Source organism: Pteropus medius, unplaced genomic scaffold (assembly GCF_902729225.1).
Source record: "Pteropus medius unplaced genomic scaffold, Ma_sr-lr_union100, whole genome shotgun sequence".
In the NCBI taxonomy this organism is placed as follows: Eukaryota; Metazoa; Chordata; class Mammalia; order Chiroptera; family Pteropodidae; genus Pteropus; species Pteropus medius.
This window is the reverse complement of record NW_024349225.1, coordinates 9,153,917-9,177,983: the sequence shown is the minus strand read 5'-3', so window position 1 is coordinate 9,177,983 and position 24,067 is coordinate 9,153,917. Positions and strand designations below refer to the sequence as shown.

Here is a 24,067-nt window from a genome sequence, read left to right as displayed (position 1 = left end):
TGGTTTAAAACTTAAGTAAAAAAGAAACTTCAGAGGGAGTGACAAGGTTAGGGAACCTCAGCCAAATGGGGGGGGCTGGAGAAGAGGGTCCGCTGGGTTGGGGGCGGCCTCGGCCCTTCCCATCTCCCAGTTCTGCTCGGAGCAGGAAGGGCCCAGGAGGCCAGGGCCGTCCATGTCTCCCCAAGGACGGGGCAAGTGAAAGGAACCCAACTCCAGAGCGAGCAGCACACGGAGAGAGTAAAGGCCACACGTGCCTGAAAAATCCCACCCTGCCCTCTCTCAGGGAGAATGAAAGAAAAGGGAGGAGACCCTGTGCCGATTGCTGTCAGATTACTACCAGCAGCTTCTGTGATTGTCAGAGCCAAAAAGGAAAGGCCCGGACATCTTTAAGCGATTGGCCTACATTACATGAAAGTGACATGGGTCCATTGTGACCCGCTGTTCCTAGCAGAGAGGTGGACGCTTTGATGGTCACAAAACGCGCTTTCCGGGCCTGCAGAGAAGGGCGGCGAGGCTGATTTTGAAAAGGGCCCCACTGTCTCACAAGCGAACCCGGAAAAATGTTTCCGCCCAGGAGAGGGGCAGCAGCCGGGAGGCTGAGTGCCACCCCTTCCCCGTCCGACTGGGCCTCGTGAGCGATGGGGTCGGGGACTTGCCTGGGTCGGTGCCTGCCTCCTCTGTGTCTAGGGGAACTAAGAGGGACGCGAAGGGCCCGGCCACTGACCCGGCTGCACCCCACTCGCCTCCAGCTCCTGGCGCTGCCTCCGGAGGCGCAGAAGCCACGCTGGCTCCTGGTCCGCATCTCCACGGCGTCTCTCCAGCACCAGAGGATCCGACAGCTTCAGCCTCTCTGCCAGCTGTGCCAAGTTTCCAGACGGGCCAGGGGCAGAGAGTAAGAGAGGGCAAAGGAGGGAGAGAAGGGGCATGGGAAGGAAATGGGGAAAGAGGCAATAAGGGAAAAGAAGAAAGAACCTCAATGCACTTGTAAAATAGGATAGAAAGAATAATTAATTGAGAGAGAGCAAATTCTGCAGATATCTTCCCAAAACTGCAACATAAATAAGCAATTAACCCATCTTGGTGTTAGATCAAGAAATGTAATACGTGGAGAAGCAGTTACTCGGCTTTATGTCCCTGCCAAGTTGTCCGCTCTGTGGCAGTGCTTCTCAAACTTCAGGGCTCGGAGGACCCCCCGGGACCTTGTTAAAATGCGGATGCTGATGGCAGAAGGCGGGGCGGGGCCTGAGGTTCTGCATTCCTAACCAGCTCCCAGGGGACGCCCACGCTGCTAGCCGAGGGACGACTTTGTATTGCAAGACTCTATTCCGTCACCGATTTCCAAAACCTTCCTACTCCTCCCTTCTGGGACCCTGGGCTCACTACCCACCACCCTCCTGTTGGCAGAAGCCTCAGGGCAAGGGGACAGATTTTATTGGTTACGGAACCCAACACTTGGGCCTCATCTAAAGCAAAGCAAAAACTCGTGGTCGGCTGCCTTTGACTCTCCAGCTAATATATATGGTTTTTAATTAATTGAAACAACGGTTTCCCTGATTGTTTTCTTCCCCAGGAACTAAAAGTTGATTTTTTAAAAAATGTATCCCGCCTGTGATAAAGTATTCCATACCTTTAAAAGCATTTTCATAAGGAGCACTTCCTGTTTTAATCACTAAAATACATTTTCGAAGCGTAGCTTTTACAGTTAGAATGGTTTGCCCTCAGCATGCAGTGTTACTGCTCCAGAAGCAGCACAGGCAGCGTGAACGGCCTGCACAGCTCACGCCCGGTCTCCGGTCTCCCCGATCTCCCTGTGCTCCCCACCAACAGCCTTCTCTGTGCAGGGTCGGGCCTCGGCTTAGCACATCTGGGCGCACGGACATGGTCAAAGCCAGCCACGGGCTCCCATTTTACAGCATGTTCAAAGAGGATGAGATGTGGACTCTAAGCAGCTGCACAATGCCTTTCTCTGAACACGGAGGATAAAGCGCCTGCAGAGAACCCTTTGTGAAGCTCACCTTGATGAGTTCCGCCAGCAGCACAGGGTGACCGCTCTCTCCCTGGCTGTGTAGGGCCGTGCCAATGGCTTCGCAGTAATGCAAGGCCTGGGACGCAAGGCCGTAATCCGCCAGCCGGGCAGCATAAAGGAGCTTATAAACCTGTGAAGAGGAACGGGGCCAGTGACCAGTCCCTCCAGGCGGGGACAGAGAGAGAGAAGTGTAGATAAGACTTCTTGGGAGTCAGCTGACTGCCAGCTTCCTCCGACTCTGGCATCTGAACATCAAGGAGGGCCTGGGGCCATTTGGGGCATTCTATCCGTGTGTGGTCACAGTTCCAAACCCAGCCTGCACTTCCTGCATGATGAAGGGGTGGGAGTCACAGCCACTCAATCCCCCGAGGCCCTGGTCACCATGGAAATGCACCAGACCATTTACTTGTTTTTCAGGCACCCATGACTCAGGAAAGCCTGGCGTATGTGCGGCACAGGACCCGGCGCCAAGGGAACATGTAAAAAGAAGAAGAAATTACTCTGGTGCCGAAGCTTAAACCCAAGGCAGAGAGGACACGAATATGGCCTCGCAGCCAGAGAAGCACACGCGAGGGCCTAGGAATCAGACACACCCCAAGGTCGAATCCCAGCTCCACGCCGGGCATGGAACCCTGGCTCGTCACCCCGCCTCTCCGCGTGCTCACTCTCCTCACCACGGTGTGGGAACAAGAACACTATCTACCCCGTGGTCCTCCTAACGGTTAAACGAGATAACCCGTGTGCTCAGGACAAATGGCGTGCGAGAGATGTGAGCTGAAAGCACCGACCCTCAGTTTCCTCTTTTGCGAAAGGAGGTTAACACACCTGCCCCTCAGGATTAGAAATGGAACGCTAGAAGCATAATAGCCCAATGCAGCCCACGCGGAGCAGGCATGCAGACCGCACCCACGAAAACGAGCTGTTCTCACTGCGGCCGGCCAGGGCAAGGTGAGGGGCGGGTGCCCGAAGGAGAAAGAGTCTGAAGGCTTTGCTGGAGAAGGCACGTCTTTGCTAAAACTCTTGAAGAAGATACTAATAGGGTCGTTTTCCTGTATCCAGTCATTCATTCACTGTCAAGGTTCTGTTCGTTTTGTGTTCTGTTTTATTTTGGGGGGGAGAGGGTTGTTGTTGCCACTGTATAACTCTCGGTACAGGCACTGAAGGACTCTTTATGCATTGAAGGCGACGATAGGGCATCAAGGGAAGAAGCTGAGAAGAGAAGTTAGAACAGTGGACACTGACGCCCTGGTGGGGCGGAGAGAGAGAAGGGTGCTAGCCGCGGACGGAGCGGGGAAGAGCCTCCAGTTAGAAGACAGAGGCGTCCAAAAGAGGTCAGAGAAGCAGGTCAGTAGGAGAGGAAGCAGGGCGAGCCGCCCCCAGGCAGCGCCTTCCTGCCCCCTCCCTGCAGGTGGCTGTGGGGGCCGGGGAGACGGGGCGGCTGTGTGGAAAGAGAGCAGCTGCACAGCAGGCCCAGGCCCAGGCCCAAGCCCAGGGCCACAGGCAGGATTTTCATCCATCAGGAGCGAGGCTAGAGCCTCTGGCAGAGAGGCCACTGCAGCGTTTTGCTTTCATATCTTAAAATACAGACCTTTAGGGGACCTGGAAAGAAATCCTCATCCTCCCCACGCTTGAGCTAATGAGGGGAAGTTGGTAGACAACTGAGCCTAGCTACCATGTGCCACATTGCAGAGCTGAAAATCCAGCTGTCCAGAGGCAGCTGACACAGCTCGGGTGCTGGCCTCGTGCGGGTTCCATTACCTGGAAAGAAGGGATGAAGGACTGGGGGCGGCCCAGCGTCTGACAGAACTCGAAGATTTCCGTCCTCTGGATAGCCTCGGTTGTTGCAAATTTCAAAAACGCTTGACTATAAACCAGGGAATAACAATAAAAGAGGCCGAGATCAGGGAGAGGAGCTTAAATCCTAGCAGACAGCCAAACACCGGCTCCCCCACTCAGGGCAGAGCTTCTCTCCCGGGCTGACCCCTGGAGCAGCTCCAAGAGCGGAAGGAGACTTGGGGAGTCCAGAGTGAATGCTTTGCCTCCTCGTGCCCCATTTTCTTGAAGCAAGAGAAGGATGAGAACAGAGCCCTGCACCAGAGGCCCAGGGGATGGGGCCGGGCAGCAAGGGCGGTGGGGGGAGGTGGGGGCGGGTCCTCTGTCACCTTCACTGGAGGGTCGCTCAAGGCAAGCTGCCTTCCCTCCCAGCTTGGTGGGGCACTGGTCCTCCCGAAACATGCTAGGAGCTAACCTGAGGGCCTGGAAGCCTAGAAGGTGCACCCGTGACAGGCCACTCCTGACCGGAGCCAAAGAGCAGGAAAGAGGGAGCAATGTAACACCCCTAGAGCACGGAACGAAGGGGGCATGGCAGAGGATGCGGAGGCCTGCTGGGCCACAATCCCAGTGACGGCCCCTTTGCTGGATGTTCCTTCGGCCAGTGAGGAAGCAGGCTGGGTGAACCTGATCTAATCTGAGGGGCCATCAGAGTCCCAGTGCCCCAAATGTCCCCCTCAGCAGCTCGCAGCAGCCAGCAGGGCTGATCCTGGTTACGACTGTGTCTCCAGAAGTTTCCTTGTGCAGTATAAACATAGCAGGGAGACACATGAACCCACACACTCTTACTGTCATATTTGGCACAGATGGGCTTCTCTGACAAGCTAACTGTGCGCTGCTGTCAGAGCCCAGGGCCTCGATAAACAGGCAACAAGACAGTGTGTCTCTACAGCGATGCCTGCAGGCAGTCCAGTGCAGCGGTTAGAAGTAAGGGCTTTGCAGCGGGCAGTCTGGACTCCAACTCTGACTGGACTCCACAGGTCACTTAACCTGTCTGAGCTTCAGCTTCCCTCCTCTATAAAGTGAAGATTAGAAATACGCTTTCTTCACAGGGTAAATTTGTAACGATGCAAGGAAATAAATCAGATGTCTGGCACACCATAAGAGCTTAGGAAATCATAATTGTTACAGGGTCGGGGGAAGAGAGGTCCAGAACGTGGACGACCGCTAGGAAGCCACCGGCCTTTGTATCCATTTAGTCATCGTCTAGGGGCTCCTTAAGGTCTTCCTGTGTGAAAAGCCTAAAGTGACAGCTGATGGAGAATAAGTGACAGGTGGGACTTTGAGTAACTCGTGCACCAAGTCGGGGTAGGGGTGCAGAAGCTAAACAGATTTCTTCCACTTTCCAGTTTTGCCCTAGGCTGCCTAACGCCAAGCAGTAAGCCAAAGGCCCTCACGCCAACATGTCTAAGAGACAGTCCCTGGCCGTGGAGCCAGGGCGTCACCAAGTGGCCAGAAGGGTACAATACACCCACAAGCCGCTGCTTCCCGCAAAGCCCCCGCCGGTGTGATAAGGCGCCCACGGGGCAGCTCCTTGCCCACACCTCTGCCGAAAACCCCAGAGGAGGGGACAAGCAGTAGCTCAGATTCACACAAGAAAATGAGAAAGGGAGCCGTGAAACTCGGCAAGGCCTAAAACAATCCCCTGGAAAATGCCCCTTTCCCCCAGAAGGTCGCATACCTGTGGCTACTGCCCAGCAGGGCCAGGTGGTCCGTCTTCACCGTGTAGTGGCCAAAGGGCACGTGAGCCATGAGGTAGCAGAAGTGAGCTGCCTCCACCAGCCCTTTCCCCGCTGCAGGAGGAGGACAACCCTGTCAGGGGACCCGCCACGTGGGGCCTTATCCTCTGGGTGGGATGGGGGCGGGGCGGGTGGGCGCTGAGGTCACAGGAGAGGGGCCTCATGGGAACGAAGGCAGGACCTTCTCGTGACCGCTGCACGGACCCCAGGCCCCACTCACTCCTTTCCCGTCCACGTTTTTGGCCTCGGACATTACATTTCAATTCTTTTCAGCCGGAATAAGGCACTATTTTACGTTCCCCCTAATGGATTTTTAATTAGGAATTTTATAAGCATTTTAGTGCTTCCTGAGGGTGAGACCCCGATAGAGATGCCTACACCTGAGCAAGGAAGTGGGCCATTGAAAGCAGCAGTTTTTAAACTAGGCTTCTTGGGGCACTAATGCCAGCCCTGGTGAAATCAAACAATAGAAGGCTTTTACCGATGCTCATAAAAATCGCATTAATTACCAAATTGTCCCCAGCTTTAAAATGTCCTCCCATACGTTTCCTCCAAAACTGAGTTAATTCAAGAAGGTGAAGTGCCTATCACAAAGCCCGGCACTCAACAAGGGCTCAGCAAATGTTAGTTCCCTTTGCACCTGGGTGCTGAGCAACTTGGCCCAATCTCACAAAATTCCACGAAGAGCATCATGATTTCCAGATGCTCTGCCCCTTGACCGAATCTGAGAATCACGGATCTAGAACACTCCATAGCCCCTACGTGTTTCTAAGGCCATGGGCACAGGGAGATGATAGAAATAAAGACTACGTGATTATCCAGGGTAGTTCAGGCAAAAATAGAATTTCCTGTCTGGTCGAGCTGGGTCACTGTGGGACTAACAGCAGGCATCAGGAGGCAAGACGCCCTGTGTCTTAACTCATCTTCAGGGGACTCTGACCAGAGACAGATGAGCCACTACTGAAAGGAGCCTCCTCCAGCAGTAGAACCGCGGAGCCGCAGGGACCTGGCCTGCACCGGCTTCCCAAAGAAATTCCAGGAAACAGAGGCAGGGGTGCTTCTTGCCCCGGAATCTCTATCCCCTGTGTCAAGGGCAAACCAGAGGTATAGACTTGGGCCCTACACAGACCCTGGGAACCTCAGCACAGGATGTTTAAAGCTGGCTTGTGGATGCCTTAGAGGAGAGGAGAAAGACGATGCTGGCTTCCGCTTACCCAGGGTGTCCCCCATGGTGACGATTGTGCGCTGATGCAGCTCCGGGTCCCCACCCTGATTTGACAGAATCACTGCCAGGTGAGGCCTCCAGTCTCCCCACTGCTTGTCCCCACAACACTGAAAAGCAGCAGAGAAAACAATATTGAAGATTCACTCAGTAATGTAGTACTGGCCAGAATGGAGGTGAAGAAGGTTGTTGAGTATTTCCTGGTTTGGAGGAGTTCGGGGAACGCCCATTATACTGCCCGCAGTGCTGCCATTCATTAAATTCAAGTTCTCATTTTAAAAAGGCAAAATTCCTACAAGAATGGATAGGCAGACAGGTACATATACATACATACATACATACATACATACATACATACATACATACATACAAACGACAGGGTCCCTCAGCCATCTCCACTGGTCAAGGAGAAGCAAAGACTGTGCGCTTACAGAAAATGCCTGGAACGCAGGCCTGGTCCCTCCTAGCAAAACCTCGCATAAATAACTGGTCCACAGAAGCCCAGACTACTACAAAGGAACGTGCACAGCATCTGTACACACTACAAAGGCAAAAGTAGGGAAGGAACGTGAAAAATAAATCGAAAGTAGAAAGAACATTCACCAGAAAAAATGTTACCATGAAACCAAGAATCGTCACCAAACATTTTATCGTGAATTCAAGTCAAATAAAGGAATGAAACGACTTCTTCTACAAAGCAAGGGCCTAAAATGAAGTTACACGAGCTCGGGAACGATGCTGGGCAACAGGAGCAGGTAAATGTGGCCTGGGAGGAAGCTCAGGGAGGAAGCAGGAGAAAAATCAAAGAAATGAGGACAAAACCGGCAAGAGCAAAAGCAAAGAGACACTGATGAAAATACAAGAAGAAAATCAGAAAAGCAAACGAGAAAGAAATGAAACACAGGCAAGTTTTTTAATTAAAGAGAAAATTATATATACAGAATTCACGTTCTTATATATATGAAATGTGTATACTGGAGTTCCTGAAAAGGAAACCAAAACAATGGAACAGAACAAATATTAAAGGCTGTGATTCAAGAAACCAGTCCTGAACTGTGGGCTATGAATACACGTGTTAAAGAGCATACTGTGTCCTGAGAAAAAACTGACCCAGATAGTCAACGCCAAGATGTATCCTACAAAAGTTACTGGACTTCAAGGGTAAGGAAGGAACACTTTGGGGCAAAAGGATCACATGTCTTTATAATGGGAAAGCCATCCTGCTGGCCTCAGACATCCGAGCCACATCCAACTCCAGACGACACGTCAAATCTAACACGCCCAGCTTTGAAGGTCAAGGTGCGGAGGCGGCGAAGAAGGGAAGCCCCTCTGCGGGACCCGGACGACAGTGTCCGGTTCTCCTGTTACTCACGACAAAGCGGGCAGGTGTGCTGGTGTGGGAAGGGCTAGGTCCCCGGAATCAGACAGACCTGACTCCACTACTCGTTAGCTCTGTGATCGTGGGTCATTTTATACCTCTACACCTCAGTGTCCACGTCTGTAAAATGGGGACGATATTCCTACCTATGTGTATGGAATGAAATAATATGCATCGAAGCATGGGGCACAGGCTAAGTGTTTAACAAACGACTAGTATTGATTTTTACTCTTTAAAGCCATCCCCATGGCCCTGAGCAGTCCCCACCCCCTAAACCCTGAGGATGCTGGGGTGTTACCGGAGTCCCGTCACAAAGGGTACCGTGGCTGCTTGTGGGATCCTCCCCGACATGAGCTGGAAGAGGGTCTGCAGTGGGTCGTTGAGCGCCAGCGTGCTGGTGAAGCTGCGGAGAAAGGTGACCGTGAGTGGGGACCAAGCCCGCCGAGCCTTTCGCCCACCACCAGCGAGGCACAAGGCCTCGTACATTCGCATTTGATTTTAGCAGCTTCATTTTGGAACGTGACTTTCTCTTTGCTTTCAATCGTGGCTTCATCACATCCACTTTGGTGGCAGGGAGGCCATGGCAGGATCTTCACCACACATACCGGGTAGATCTTGCTACTGGTGGAAATTTTCTACCTTTTCTCACTGATGCCCTAAGTCTTGAGGGACCATTTCTGTGGGCCTTCTTCCATCACAGAGATGGGCCGCCAACCTTTCAAAGGCCCCAGCAGTAACCTCCCCTCTGTGAGCCCCTGCTTCCCAGCCCCACCCCCCCAACTCCTGCTCCCTACCGTAGCCCTCCTCCGCGCCAAGCCCACAGCTCTCAGCGGCAGGTTTTCTGGCTCGTCACTAGCCCGGCTCTGTAATGCTTTCACTCACAAGCACTAAAATAGCCATTTTCAGTAACCAAAGAGCCGTAGAACAGGGACCAGCAATGATCGGCTGATGACAAACCATAGGATGTGCTTAACAAGGATGTAATAAGCTCTATAGCTGATTTGAGATTTAAGCACACTCAGAAAGAGTTATTTTTCACAATTCACTGGGCACCATTGAAAATCAATGGCCCAAAGCCAAAACCTGCAGTGGAGATGTACATGGATGTAGGATGCTCGTTTCTGAAACCCCCCCAAAAAACAGTCCCTCAGAACACTGTCTTGTACATAATGGCGCCCTTGCTGGGGCCTCAGACCACTGATCGTGTCGGAGCTTCAGAGTTCCTCACCCTTCCAGCCCCTGAACGTCACAAAGTGCACAGGGTGGCGCTAGGCCCTGGGAAGACTGCCGTTTAGAACAGTAAGGAGACTTGATGGAGGCCCTCGTGGAGAACGGGCGCCCAGGGAGTGTGACAGCCGTCAGCCGCACAGACTGAACTTAGAGTGGAGTGTCCCTCTTAGCCAGCTCTCTGCTCAACGGGATGTATGGCCAATTCAAATGTCGGTGAAGCTGAGAGGGTAGCTTCACTAGAAGTTGAACATGGTGAGGTAACGTCCTCTCAGTAGCTGACCCAAGCCTGCTTCTTATGGGAGGGTCCCCCCACCCCATCCCTGCCACGTACTCATGGATGGCTGCCAACCCATGGATGCCAGCTGGAGCCTGAAGGACTTAACTCAGAATCCTTCTCCAGCAACCCTTATCCCCACTGGCTCCATTTGATCCTGATTCTCTTTTGCCATTTCATCCCCCTTACTCCAAACTCCTGACCATGTTCTCACACTTCCATTGCTCTCTTGTTTTGGTTTGGACATTCATCCTGGTCCACCCTGGCCCCCGGATCGCGGTGTGCCAGCGTGATTTTTGACTACACGTCCCCCTTCGGCCTGGTCTCGTCATCGCCCACAGCCCTAGATGAAGACTTCTGCATCTAGTTTCTAGTCCCATGAACCCCTTTCCCTACCACAGCTCATGGTCCTGCTACCCCATGCCCCCATCTTCTTCCCAGCACCCATAACCCCACTGCAAGACTAAGCGGGGACATGTGCTACCTGTCAGTCCTCAGGCTCTGTCAGTTAACTGTAACGATTACTCCTATTCCCTCACTGATGGAATGATCTAGAACAGCCCCTCCCAAAGAGAGAAAGCTACCACAATGTAGAAACCTACTTACTTTTTGGAAACACTGACCCTGGGAAACGTTACTAAAATGTTTTATTCGGTTTAGCAGATAGAAAGGATGTGTCTGTGTCTAGGTTATAAGACTCAGGAGAAGAGAGACGTGACATTCAGTTCAGAAAAGGGAAAACTGGAAAGATGCTTAGAGTATGGAGCTTCTCGGTGCATCTTGCATTTCTCCCCACTGTCACCCCACCCCCCACCTTCGGTGGGGAGGCCTCTCCGCTCCATGGGTCTCCACTGCTAGTCCCCAACTCACCTACTCATAACCCAGCTGTAGGTCCTTGGGTCCATCTTGCTGGACAGGAACAAAGCATGACCCCACAGGTGGTTCTTCATGGCCCACTCCAAGGCTTCCTGAAAACAAAAGCATCACGTTCGATATTGCCTCCTCGCCTTCCTCTAACGACAACGAATGCCGTGCTTAGGTACTGCTGCCCCTTGAGCAGTCGAGGCCGGGCTTCCGCGAAGGTTCTCAGAGCCTCACAAGTGAACGTGAAAAAGAAACCGTGGGGAAACGAGCTTTAACTGGCGCGTATTTCTCTCTCCAAGTTGTCCCCTTATCTTCACTTTATGAAAACGCATAACGCTATCGCATTAGCTCCCCCTCAGACACAGTTTCCAGCCAGCCTTCTCTCTTCAGCAAAAGTCACACAACACTTTCAGGAACCTAAGTACCAAAATCAAGAGAAGAACTCCACCCCAAGGGCCGAGTCTCAAAATACAAATAGCAATATGGTATAGTCGGCCCTCCACATCCATGGGTTCAGCATCCCCAGATTCAACCAACTTCATACACTGCTGGTGGAGTCCATTGATACGACCTCTAAAAAGGCAAATTTTCAATATCTACCAAAATTAGAAACCATATACCCAACATTTTCTAGAAAGTTATATATACACTATCCCACACAGGAAAAAATGACTATGGTTATTCCTTGCAGCATTGTTTGTAATAGCAAAAGACTGGAAATAATCTAAATACCAATCTATAGAGGTATAGTTAAATTAATTACAACTGATCTATGGAGACCTAAGCATCTATAAGATAAAATGACAAAGACATTTATATGTAGTAAGGAGGAGGGATCAGCAAAATGTGGCCTGAAGGCCAAAGTCGGCCTACGAGCAAAGAATACTTCCTACATTTTTAAGTGATTGAGGGGGAGGGGGAAATCTAAAGTAAAATAATATTTCATTACACATGAAAATGATAAATAATCCAAATTTCTATGTCCATAAATGAAGTTTCACGGGAACACAGCCACATTTATTCATTTCCCTGCTGGCCGTGGCTGCTTTTCGCACGAGAGCTGCAGAGCTGAGCTGTACTGTAATTACAACAGAAACACTAGGCCCTGTGAAGCCTAAAATATTTACTATGTGTCCTTTTACAGAAAAAAATTTGCCAACCCCAATGTAGAGTGTTTTCTAAGATATTTTGTTCAATGAAAAACAGAAGGTGAAAAAAATGTTAGATAGTACGCTATAAGAAAAAAAGGAGAAAATAATCATATGCATAAAGTATCTCTGGATATTTCAGAGAGAAACTGAGTGGCTGGGGTAGGGGAACCATTTCCCCTTTAATCTTTTCATTTTTTTAATCGAATTTATTCAAATTGTTTTTAATCATATATTCAAATGTTTAAGTTAACGTAAAGCATGAGTTCAACTTTGAGATGAAACAAGGCATAAAAAATAGGTAAATATGTGAGGTGATAGGTGTGTTAATGAACTCTTTGCAATGTATGTGTCTATCACGTCGTCACGTTGTATGCTTTAAATGTCTTACCCTATTATGTGTCAAATGTACCTCAGTAAACATTTGAAATAAATAAATATAAAAATTAAAATAGCCTAACTCACATATCGGATAATTAAACAAGGCCGTGTTGCATCTGTCGAATTAAAGTATTCAATGTTGTAGGTATACCTTAGATATAGGGGGTCGGGGTATCGCCTGTAAACAAACTTTCTGGAAACTAAGTGTATCGATGAAGAACTTTTTAAAAGTGTATGCCCTTCAACCCAGTAATTTCACTTCTAGAAATCTCTTCTAAAAAATACTAAAAAGACCCACTGAAGACTTACATGACAAGATGTTCAAACTGTCGAATTCATCACGGATGACAAAAAGGTAGACCGCTCACACAGTAAACAACAGCGGATTGGTTAAATAAAATATGATGCCCTCATCTGAGGGAATTTGGCCCAACCATTTTTTAAAGGGTGCATTTTAATGCCATGGGACTATTTCACAGTATAATCTTAAGGAAAAATAGAGGAATAACAGTATATGCAATTTAATTTGATTTTTAATATATATGCCTATAAAAATGATGGAAGTAATTATATCAAAATGTTAACAGGTATTGCCTTTTAGTGGCAGCACTACGAGTGTTTTAAAATTTTATTCTTTGTACCTCTCTGAGCTTCTTAAGTGCTATAACATGAGAACACATTGCTGACATAATTGGGGGAGGACGGAGTGGGGGGTGGGATGCCGGTCACTTTTTTAATACAAGCCTGACGGGGTACACTTGCCTTCTTCCTTCCATAGTAGAGCAGTTTGGTGAATTTCTCCACGATCTGCGCCGGCGTCTCCACGCTGGGGGGACTCTCCCCGGTGAGCAGGTTGGGGGACCCCGAGCTGAGCACTGGCCAGTCGTCATCGGTGAGGGTGATGAGGTTGGCCACAGGCGGCTGCCTCTTGTACTTCTCCAGCTTCCTGCAGTCTTGCATCAGCAGCTCCGCAATGTCTGACCCCACCATGGACTGCAAGACAAAGAGGATCCTCACGCGGGCGGCCCAGGCTGAAGAAGGACGGCACCAAACGCCTGCCTTCCCCAAAAGGAGGCCTGTACTGTATGCAGTGCTGTATCTCAAACTTCACCTTCACTGTCGTCGTGATTGTCTGCCTGTCAAGAGCCACGAAGGTTGCCAGGAATAGGCACATTCTCACAGGTGTATTATTGGGCTGGTGCACAATAACCCAGGCCAGCGGAGAGTGGCAGGAGAAAGGTCAGTGTCAGCAAACTGGCGTTGACATCTGAGCAATCTTTTCCTTCCAGGCCATTTGTTGCTTCTTTAATGTGACCTCTTACAATCATGCCATGAGCCGAATCTTATTTGTCCCAGGAAGGCTTAAATTTCAGTCCAGCCCACTCCTGGCCGCTCAGCAGAGAGGCAACACTCACCCCGTTCTGCCGACACAGAAGAACCAACAGCTGCCACAGCAGAGCCGAGTCTCTGCTCCCTGGTGTCTCAGATCTGCGACTCTGAATGGCTTTCTGCTGGCAAAACGTCATGATGTCCACCTTGTGTACGTCCTCCCTATGGAGAGATTTCAGGGAGTGAGGCGTGAGTGGCAGGCGGGCTCTGCCCCGCAGGCCCCCAGGCTCCTCCTGCAGTGCGGGACACTGGCTGGCGGGGCTGAAATGAAGCCTGACCACCCAGGATGGGGCCGGTAAGTCTGCAGGTAGAGGACGGTTGATTCCTTGTGGAGCAGTCTCTCTCTTACAAACCGTCTCCATTCTACAGATGAGGAAACTGAGGCCCAGACACCTGAAATGACGGCTGAGGGTGGCAGGTGAGAGCACAGACTTTGGAGTCAGATGACCCTGGGTTTACATCTGGCCTGACACATCTCGCTTACACAACTTTCTCACCTCCTCTGAGCCTCAGCTTTTCCCCCTAAGATAGAGATCATTTAAAAATCTACCTCCATACGAAAAGGGAACGAGCACATTGTACGGCATATATCAAGTGCTCGATAAATGGGCAGTATTAATTGCTTGAGACCGTTTAACATAAGCAACACCCAGCTGGGACCAGCGCCCTAATTCCCAAATACCCAGTGTGTTGCTCTACCCACAGCTTACGCCGGAGTGTAAGAACTACAGATGCACTCATGTTAATTGAAGGAGCTGTCAAAATACGAGATGGGGATTTTCTTAGAAGGGGAAATGAAGGATAGGAATACATTTATACAGTGATGTTGCTATCTAAAGGGCTTCCACATGCATTATCCCACTTGATTCTCACACTCACCGCCTGGAGTAGGTACAGCTGGCTTTACATCATTTCTTAAAGGATAAACTAAGGCTGGAGAGGGCTAACTAATCTGCTCGCCATGGTATCTCTAGTTAGTAGGATGCCCAGGACCCAGACCCTCTGCCACCAGCCAGGGCTCTCCACTGCAAAAGACTCTCTGAATATTTACCAGAAGCGACTAGGCATTTAAAAGCAGTTTTAAGTCAGTCCTGCAGAGGGCAGACTTGCACGCTGTCCGGGAACTCAGCCGGGACCGTGCTATTTCTCCAGAAAAAGGAAAGCCTTTTTTCCCACTATGATGCACCCGTCTGTGATTTCCCAGTCTGGGCCTCACTTCTCCTCTATGGCCTACGAGTACACGGTACACTAAAACCTCCCATCATGTAGCCTCTGCAAAATGAAACCAAATTCAGATTTTTAAACTTCACATTAATTTTTCTTTCTGCCCTTCAGCTATTGAATTGCTTGTCAAAATGACTCAGGTCACGTTTGGCTCTGTATGGCAACACAGAGAATTCTACTCCAAAGGGGATAGATATTTTCTTTCAAAGAAGCCAAGAACAAATCTCCCAAAGTCCTGTTCTGGGCAGGAAGACTTTGTAGGTTTCAAAAAAAAACAACAAAAAAAAAACCCTTACTCAGTGGCTCATATGGTAATTTTACCCGATCAGGGGTCCTGAGAAAGTTCTCATCTCTTCTTGTTCCTCAGAATCATTAAGAATAACCTGGAACAAAGATCAGATTTGCTCTTCAAGACGATGGCCACCAATGCGCTTTCAGTCAGGTCCAGTAACAGAGCCCGAGGCTGTGGCCCCAAGGTGTATCTCAGTGCCTTACGAAGAAAGCAGAAGGACAAATGTGAGTTCTCCAGTTACTGAAATCGAGCTAAGGGCATCTCAAGAAAACGTAAGTCTAACATTCCTGCACATACACACACTCCAACCAATGGGGTGCATGGCCCAGTGCGCATTCCTGGAGATGCTCAGGCAAAGAGCAGCCGAGACAGCATGCCAATTCTGAAGACACGGATCTCGTTTACCTCCATGCTGTGCAGTTCAACAAGGGCTGTTTGCCCATCACTGAGCGAGCCGGAACCCACGCACACCAGCTGGCCTCCTGGCCCAAAACTCACAGGCACGTGAGGGACGTAGAACTTCATGGGCGCCTTGGGACCAGCCGCCGAGACAGCCTCTAACGAAGAGACACAGGTGGAGACTGTCAGCATGACTGCCACTGCTTTTCTTGGAAACAAACCACAGACACGTTTCTGTCCAAATTGCACCTGGGATCCAGGTACGATTCTGAGTGGTTAGAAGAAGCCCATGCTCCTAGTCAGATTTCAGCGCCCTGAGAATGTCAGAAGATAATGCAAGGATTTGATGCTTAGTCCAAATGGCAAGGCACCAGGCCCAGACTCTCGGTGATAGTGAGCAGCTGGGACTCTTGACAAGTCTCCTACCTCCAGACAACGCAGTTACACTTTGTGGCTTGCCCCTGCTTTACCAAACTGACTCTAGTCCTCACTTCCTTCACTTGTTACCTAAAAGTGCCTCCCCTCCCAGCCAGCTGATGGCTAGGGACAGGGTTCCCTTCCAAGAATCAGCTATACTGCAATCTCCAGTACGAGAGAAGGTAGGAGACGGAGCCAACGCCGACCACTCTGTCCGGGAGACCTTCAGAAGCAAATGGGGTGGAGGAGGATCCACCTTCGGAAACCCAGGGTAAGTAACTTCCTAAGAGACCTGCCACCCAGCCTTCTTTCCATCAGACTCAACCAAGTCCTTTGACCAGCTCAGTACCCACCGGCCTGCACGGGACTCCAAGCTGCTGCGGCCGTGGGGTGGTACAGCTCAGAGGCGTCCGCCATGTACTGACTGAGCTCACAGCTGCTGGAGCTGAGACCGGACTCGTGCTGCTGGAGAAGGTTGGACTCATTGGTCAGTGCCGGCTGGAAGTTAAAAATAATGGAAACACACAGAAGAATCAAAGGCAGTTTCAGAGCAATGTCCTCCCAATTGCTCCTGCAGAGATACAAAATTCGAACTTTCAAATAAATACAGTGAATATTGAAAGGCAAAGAAGGGATAATTCAACTGATGGGCGTTTGCTAAAGGATGCATGTGGCCCAGTGGACAGTGCAGGCCCTGGGGCCAAGAGGCCTGGGTTCAAGTCCCAGCTTTGTCAATGCCGAGCCGATATAACCTTGGACAAGTGACTTAGGCTCTCTAAGCTCTGTACCCTCACCTGTAATAAAGATAATCCTATCTGCCCTGTGCTTTCCCTGGGGATACAGGTATACAGGAAGTTCATGGAACTTACATTCTGGGAGGATACAAATAAAACAGTGGATGCAAAAGTTCTTTGCACACTGTAAAGTGCTGTGCCTGTGGGTGGCTGCTGTTATCATGCTGTCATTACTATTAGTCAGAATAATATGTACCCTGCCCTGTTAAGCATGAGTTATGGAGAAGGAACTTTTCTCAAAAATCATACAAATCCAATCAGGAAAACAAAACTTATACAAGCCTTTGAAAAATGAAGGGCTTGTCTCTAAAGCATCTCTGCAATTTTTCTGTAAATCTAAAATTATTCTAACATAAAAAGTTTATTTAAGAAAATTTAACAGCTCCATTTTCTGTGGCCCAGCTGGGATACACAATAAGATTTTAAAAGACAGAGGGAAAAGTCAAGAAAGGTTTCAGGCTCTGCTTTTCAGTTTTGAATTAAAAGATTCTGGCAGCTTCCTGCTTCCTGGGTAAACCAAATTGCTAGTTCACTGGGGTCCTGGTGGCAGCCTCTTCTCTTTCCTAGAACCTCAGAGTGACCTAGGTGACATTTCCTGATCCAGCCTATTTGACAAAAATGCAGAAAGACCGCAGCATGGCCCCGAACCATAAAATTGAAACAGGAAGGCAGGGAGAAGGGGAAGTGTGAGTGGAGGTTCTGCCAAGCGGGGAAGAACTGGTCACCCCAGACTGCTGGCCACTGGAGCACAAGGGCTCTGCCCCGCCATTGCTGACCATGTTGGTTGTGAGGTGCTGTCGCAGGCCACCAGCCCCCATGTCACTTCTGGTTACCTTATTCCTCTGGGCCCCAGTTAGCAGACTCTCTGGGAGCAGGTCCCCAGGCCTCTCCTGTCCAGAGTTAGAGGCGAGACTGTCTTTATAAGGGTTCTCATTCTGCGATCTGCAGCAAAATGACAGGGACAGGTGAGAGGGGGTCCGGAGCAAGCCAGCAAAGCTAAGCTGCTCTCTGCTGGAGGCTGTTTTGTTGCAAAGTGTAGGCAGGTGTCAGGTTGGCCTGTGTGCCACCAGGAGAAGCACTGTCCTTCCATTAGCCACCTCATTCTATTAATGCCAGAAAAACAGGAGCTCCTGGGTTCCCCAAACCCCGCACGTCAGTCTCTCCGCAGCTCAGACTGGCTGGGCTTGGAAACCACATCTCAGAGGAGAGGCTCTCTCTTCGTAGGGTCCCTGTTGACAGCTGGCCCAGGCCATGCTGGGCTGCTCCCACATCCTTGGGAACAAGACTCCCACATCCCAGAACGGAAGCAGACGGGCTTCCGGAGATGGGGGCCCGGCACGAGATGTCATCAGATTTTCCTAACACAGCCTGAGTTTGGCCAAATCGTGTTGAACCGACCTCCCCTGTCACACTTACCGGAACTGGGTCTCATGATTCGTTCCAAAAGGACTGTGCTGGTTTTCACGATGATGGTCACTGATGTACTTTTGATCGCGACAATCTTCATGCCAGGTATAAGGTCTCGCTTGCCTTGGCACTGCACCCTCAGAGAAAGCAAAATAACGCAGGTCACTTCCTGTTCCTAAAAGTTCAGAAAGACGCTAGCAAGTCGTGAAGCAGAGTTACTGGAACATAGCAGGTATGAAAACATTCGCCAAATTGAATAAAATGGATCAGTGAGAGCTAATGATGAAAGTCCCTAAGATGCCTCTCAGTCCTCCCTGAACCAACTAGCATGGCTCTACACAATTGAGCAGTGGTGTGTGAGTGTGTGTGCGTGTGTGTGCGTGTGTGTGTGTGCGTGTGTTCAATGCTAAAACAGATTTTTCTCTGCTGGCAGATCAGAAGCTGCCATTAGCATATACCTAAAGCCTTACTGGTGTGTAGAATATGAATTCCCATTGATGCTTATCTGTACTCTCAGGGTAAATGATGGTGAAACTCATTACAGCCCAATCACTCACTTGATGTTAAGAACTGACCTCACTGTTCGGTGGTCAGAAACTATAATCTTGGCCATAATGAGAAGCAGAAGAAAAAATGTGGATGAAGTGCAAACGATCCATAATATTAGCAACATAATGATAGTTTCATTGCTATCACCTCCACGTACAAAGAAGAATGACTCCTTTCTAGCTCATCTCCTCGAGACATTTAACATAGTGTCTTTGCTGTGACCTCATCTGGTCTGGCCAAGAAAGAATTGGTGGGGTGTGGACTCTACCTTAGCTGGGCAGGGTGCCCAAGGCATCTGAGGATCTGAACATGGCTCTGTTGACCTCTGCCCTGACTATCAGACCAACCACATCAGCCCGAAGGCTTCTGGGAGATCATGCCATACCTCTTTCTTCCGGTAGCTGCTGTGGACGTCCATGGTAGTAATAGCTGCCATAAGCATATTCTTCCCTTAGAGCTGAAGCATGATAGCTCTGATAGGGATCCTCGATGCCTGGCCTAGAATATCACAAAGCGGGCCAGTCATTCAAGGATGACTGTGGTAAAGAGAGAAACCAACGGAAGGCTGGACAAACTAAATGACTTCAGAGGACAGAATCGTGACCTCGGTCTAGAATCTGCTTAACAGCCACAGGTAATTCTAGATCCTATGAATGGAAAATCCAGACTCAGAGCAGGGTTGGGGCTGCTGTTTTAGAACCAGGCTGGGATTTTTAGAGCAAAACTATCTCTCATTCTCCTTCCCCATGATCCCTCTTACTCCTCAACTATGCACCTCCAATGACGTAAGATCTTATCTTAGAAAACCCTGTCCTGAGATGACTGTGGAAGTACCCAAAATGCCCCTGTAATTCCCATGCATATTACAGATGGCAACAAGATGGAAAAGTAAGGTTGGATTATCTGGAATCTAATTGCCTTTCTTGACTCTGTCCTTAACACATCTTCCTTTGAAAATTTAACAATACAGAAAGAGTTGAAAGGGAAACATCATGTTGTTAGTATTTATCGATTAATAGTTCTTTAGTATTTCATAGGGGCAAAAATTCTTTACCACATTTGTCATAATTTCAATGCTGAATCTGTAGGCAAGTAAATATCACCCCCACCTGAAAAAGCTAAAGTAGAACAGATATGGCTTCCAACATTCCATAAAATATGAAGTCCAGTCTCATCAGTTAGAACTCAGGAGCAGAAATTCCAGATTCTCTAACCTAGAATCGCCTCACTGAGACCTCTTCCTTCTGAACTTGGAGGCTGCAAGCTTATATCTGCTTTCTCTGAGCTCGATTATTTTTTTTTTTAAGTTCTCATTCATTCATTTTTTTCCACATACCTGTCACACTCTAGGTACTGTTCTAAGTACTAAGGCCCTCCTTGGTGCTGGTGGTTGTCACACTAAGCCGGGTCAGAGTGGTCCAAAGACCATAAGGAAGTTTTTATAGGGGTTCCTAGGAAAACCTTCCTCAGCGTCTGCATATATTTGTTGCCTTTTGCAATCCCAGGGTAAGACAATCCCATCCGTTCTCTTGAATTTCACCATTTTTTCATTCTTTCTACTCTCTGCCCCACCCTCAACACCCAATCACATGCTGATAGCTTAAGAAGCTCCACTAGGGGACACTGGGGAGGGCAGGGATATTTTTCATCACCAAAATCCAATTTGGGAGAGGAAAGGGTTTAGCTAAGTCGATGTAGTAAGGCGAAGAAGAAAAAAAGGAAAGAAGATGAGGAATAAAAAGAACAAGAAGAAGAGCTGGGTCCCATCTGAGGTCTAAAACTATACCTTGAATACAATTGGCTGGGAAAACCACCTTGGTAGTAGTCAACGCTGGACGCAGGCTGACGCCAGTCCCCGGGCCTGGACACATAGTGAGGTTGCTGGTGGTCTGCCCTGGGGTCCTGCTGTGGCTGGGGGCTCCCACGGATGTCTTGCCATTGACGGAGCCTCTCTCCATTGTGCCAAGGGTGAGGAACAGGCCGACGATATCCCTCTCTCCGAAGGGCTCGGTTAGGGTCCAGTGATGGCGCTGTGGGCCTTCCCCATGGCCGTGGTGGCCGCTGGGGAGCCCAAGGTTCCATCCCTGACCCTCTGAATTTCTCTCTTGCTTTGAGTCAGTTGTGTAGTTATTTTATTCTCCTGCAGAAAAAAGAAAAGGACCCCCCCCAAGTTATCGTTATTTTAGGCTTATATCCAAACATGATGGTTGATTGGGTTTTATTTTAAAAAGCACTTACAGTCCTCAAGATCTTCAACCTAAAACAAACTACATAGGCACTGATATAGAGATATGTGGAAAAAATCTCAAGTAGATTCATGAAATACATAACAGTCTAGACAACTCTATTGACGTTGCTTTAGAAATCAAAAAGTATATTTAGAGCAATAATAGATGTGGGAGGCATGGGAGACAGACAGCAGTAATAGATGAATTTTCAAAACACGATCGAAGCATTCCAGTTAAATAAATGTTCATTTATTCCACTAGCAAGTGTCTATGGAGGCCCTATGCTATCATAGACAGAGAGCAGGCCTTAGATGGAGCTAGACCAGAGTGCAAATCCTAACTCTGCCTATCAGCTAGTTAATGTTTTCAAGCCTCAATTTCCTTATTTATAAAATGGGGAGCATAACAACTAGCTTGCAGGGTTACTGTCAGAGTCAGAGATGACTTAGGAAGTACTCACTGCCTGGCTCATGGTTAATTGTTCAATCAGTAGTAGTTAGTATCATCAGAGGGAAGGATTAGGGTAGTGTGAGTAGCTGACGACATTCCCTAAACAAAAAGAAACTTAAATTGACCTCAAGAGACATCTTTTCTGAATCCTCCAATTCACCTCTTAGAAGAATTTGGCCCTATAATAAGGCAGCGCCTGTCCCTCTTCCAGAGTACCCAACGAGACGAAAGTTTGGGATTGCTTCCACGACCAACTGGAGAGCCACGTCTCAGTGGTCCTCCCGGCTGGAGATTTGAAAACCTAGAAGTCTCCCTGGCCTCAAAGTCATTTTCTTCAAAATGGGAAATAGCTCCAGAGGACAGACCGCCTTCCGAGTTCCTCTGCCCACTTCGCAGAGGTGCACCTGCACACACCACACCTTGCTCCCCGCTCAGGGGTCCCCTTGTTAGCTCAGTAAGACCCTCTGCTTTTTCTCCCTTAGGAACTGTTTTAAGATGAAAGATTCTGATGAAATCGCGTTAGCTTGCTCCCACTCCCAAAGCTCCCAGCCTAATATAAAAATTCACATCAGAACAAAAGGTCAGAGGGTACGTGTTGAAATCACTCTGCTCAGATGCCATGGAGCCAGGGTCCACAGCTACGAGCCGAGAGCTGTGAGCAGAATCCACCCAAACAGCAAGGCACCGAGTGAGTCCCTTTCTCCTCAAGATCTGTCACAGCTCAGGAAAACTTGCACCTTCCTGTCTGAGTCAACTCACCTCCTCGAACAAGCCAGATGCACCGAAAGCAAACACTCCCGAAGGCTAAACGCCCCGGATGCAGAGACAGGGTGCGTGAGTCCCTCGGAAGGCCATGGAATGCGATACCATTTGGACACAAGTAAGCCCAACAAGAAGAAAGCCTTCCTCCTGGTCCCTACATACTTTCACTCTGACAGCCTTCCCAGACTGCAAAAGAGCAATACCCAACCTCTTCCCAAAATCACATCATTTTGTTGCCAAGAGACATCGACTGCAGTAAATCAGACCTCAGCTTATAATCAAGGACACCAAACAAAAAGCACCTAAGAGTCTCAAAAGGAAGGCATTACATCTACAGTGACAAGTCTCACTTGCACATTCACCTAAATGACCTTCTCTGGCCCCAGTTAGGGCAATATTGCCTTTCTCAGTCTGATGGCATAGCAAGCACAGGTAAGAGAGAGAAAACCAGGGAGCCAGCGTTCGCACACACCTGCTCTGACGCCTTTCCTTCAGTGCAGCTCCAGGAACCTGGCCCAAGAGTGTCCCCTCTCTTCGTGGAGACTGTCAAAGTCCAGGTGCCACATCTACCAAGACTTACCTGGCCCTCAAATCTACAGCCAGTCAGTTACCTTTGTAACTGCCCAGTCTCCATGGAGCTGATTCACTAGGGCAAAGTACGGCCCAGCCACCTCATGTGGGACAGAAATGACCTGGCGTATTTGCTCAGAACCCTGTCAGAGGCTAGTGCTTCTGTTTGCCTGGTTGTGGGCTGAGCCAGGTTCGCTCACAGAAGAAAGCATCCAGCCCCCCATGGCAAACAAGGAACAGACAGGCCAGGAGAGGAAATGCAGAAAGCCCTGAGGTGGCCTGGCTTGGTGACAAGAGCAGGTCTTCATTGACTCAGGATCCCTACCACTGGCTGGATCTCTCACTTAACCTCTCTGAGTCTCGGTTTCTTCTCTAAAAGAGGAATAACAATACTTAGCTTATGAGTATTACTGTGAGGATGGTATATAAATAAGTATACTCTATAAATACGTGTCTTCTTTTCCTTTCAAAAGAGATGAGCTGTTTCTACTGGTCGAAGCAGGGGTACTCACTCACTGGTGGGCTGTGAATACCTGGTCTGTCTGGTTTGGGTTTTTCTCATTCATGTTTCTCTCCATTGGGTTCTGGTCGTATGTCAAGTGTGTTACATAAAGGGAAGGCAAATTCAAATGCCCAATATTGAACTGAAAGCACTGAAAAGATTCTATTAGAATAAGAAAATAATTTCTTGCATTTAAAAATATATTCGTTCATCATTATTAAGGTAAACACAGAGAAGCTCGTGTCCCCTTTTGAATTAATATTTTAAAATTCAGCATAGTATCATGTTATACACCTTAAACTTATGCGATGTTACATGTCTATTCTTTCTCAATATAGCTGGGGAAAAAATAAACTTCAAGTTCTAAAGCGGCTCACATAGTTGATTCTGTCTTTCAGCAAACACTTACTTAGTCTCAGCTATGCGCCAGAATGTGACACATAGAAACGTGAAGGGCAGAGTCCTCCCCTTCGAAAAGCCTGGGGCATGTTGTTTCCTCTCACGTTGTTACTAGCCCGGGGGAGACCACGGTGGGTGGGTGTCGTGGTCAGATAAGGTAATGTGCCTAGACCACAGGGTTTTGTCCCAGCCTTCGATGGCTCCTAAGACCTGGCAACCGACTGTAGAATTCTCTGACGGTGGAAATGGTTTCCTACCCCGCTGGTAGGCCACAATGTTTGGTTGGCTAATAGCTACACTGCCGTTTTCAATCCTCCTGGGGACAGGTACTGGCGAAGGACACACACATCGGCAGCAGGGGTCAGAACGTGGTTGATTATGACACTGACTCAGATATCGAATTACTTGTTCCGATGTATCACAGTGACACTCGTGGAAGCCTGATGTAACTCTTTTAGCTTAGGACATAAAGTTAGTCCTGCCCTGTAACACCTACCACATAATTGGCAAGTTAAGTTTGGAAGGGACCTCAGAGACTATCTTAGCAACTTCACTTGACTGATGATCAAACAAAGACCCGGAGAAGTGATTTA

General features: G+C 49.0%; 1 protein-coding gene across 4 annotated transcripts in view; it reads right to left on the bottom strand.

The window, feature by feature from the left end:
* The window catches only part of SEC16B (SEC16 homolog B, endoplasmic reticulum export factor), a 45,330-nt gene that overhangs the window by 9,839 nt on the left and 11,424 nt on the right, over positions 1 to 24,067 (bottom strand). Inside the window, exons 1-17 of one of the 4 annotated variants that reach the window (XM_039881405.1) lie at positions 22,476 to 22,894; positions 20,350 to 20,703; positions 18,949 to 19,061; positions 18,024 to 18,144; positions 17,441 to 17,549; positions 16,167 to 16,311; positions 15,403 to 15,554; positions 15,027 to 15,088; positions 13,508 to 13,643; positions 12,855 to 13,085; positions 10,570 to 10,667; positions 8,517 to 8,598; positions 6,810 to 6,927; positions 5,538 to 5,649; positions 3,785 to 3,890; positions 2,016 to 2,156; positions 744 to 857 (exon numbers count right to left, since the gene is read on the bottom strand). In XM_039881405.1, the coding sequence (XP_039737339.1) occupies positions 744 to 857; positions 2,016 to 2,156; positions 3,785 to 3,890; positions 5,538 to 5,649; positions 6,810 to 6,927; positions 8,517 to 8,598; positions 10,570 to 10,667; positions 12,855 to 13,085; positions 13,508 to 13,643; positions 15,027 to 15,088; positions 15,403 to 15,554; positions 16,167 to 16,311; positions 17,441 to 17,549; positions 18,024 to 18,144; positions 18,949 to 19,061; positions 20,350 to 20,645 (2,136 nt within the window). In that variant the 5' untranslated portion in view covers positions 20,646 to 20,703; positions 22,476 to 22,894. Of the gene's footprint in view, positions 1 to 743; positions 858 to 2,015; positions 2,157 to 3,784; positions 3,891 to 5,537; positions 5,650 to 6,809; positions 6,928 to 8,516; positions 8,599 to 10,569; positions 10,668 to 12,854; positions 13,086 to 13,507; positions 13,644 to 15,026; positions 15,089 to 15,402; positions 15,555 to 16,166; positions 16,312 to 17,440; positions 17,550 to 18,023; positions 18,152 to 18,948; positions 19,068 to 20,349; positions 20,704 to 22,475; positions 22,895 to 24,067 lie in introns of those variants that run through there. The other 3 variants (XM_039881408.1, XM_039881406.1, XM_039881409.1) reach the window with 3 other exon arrangements.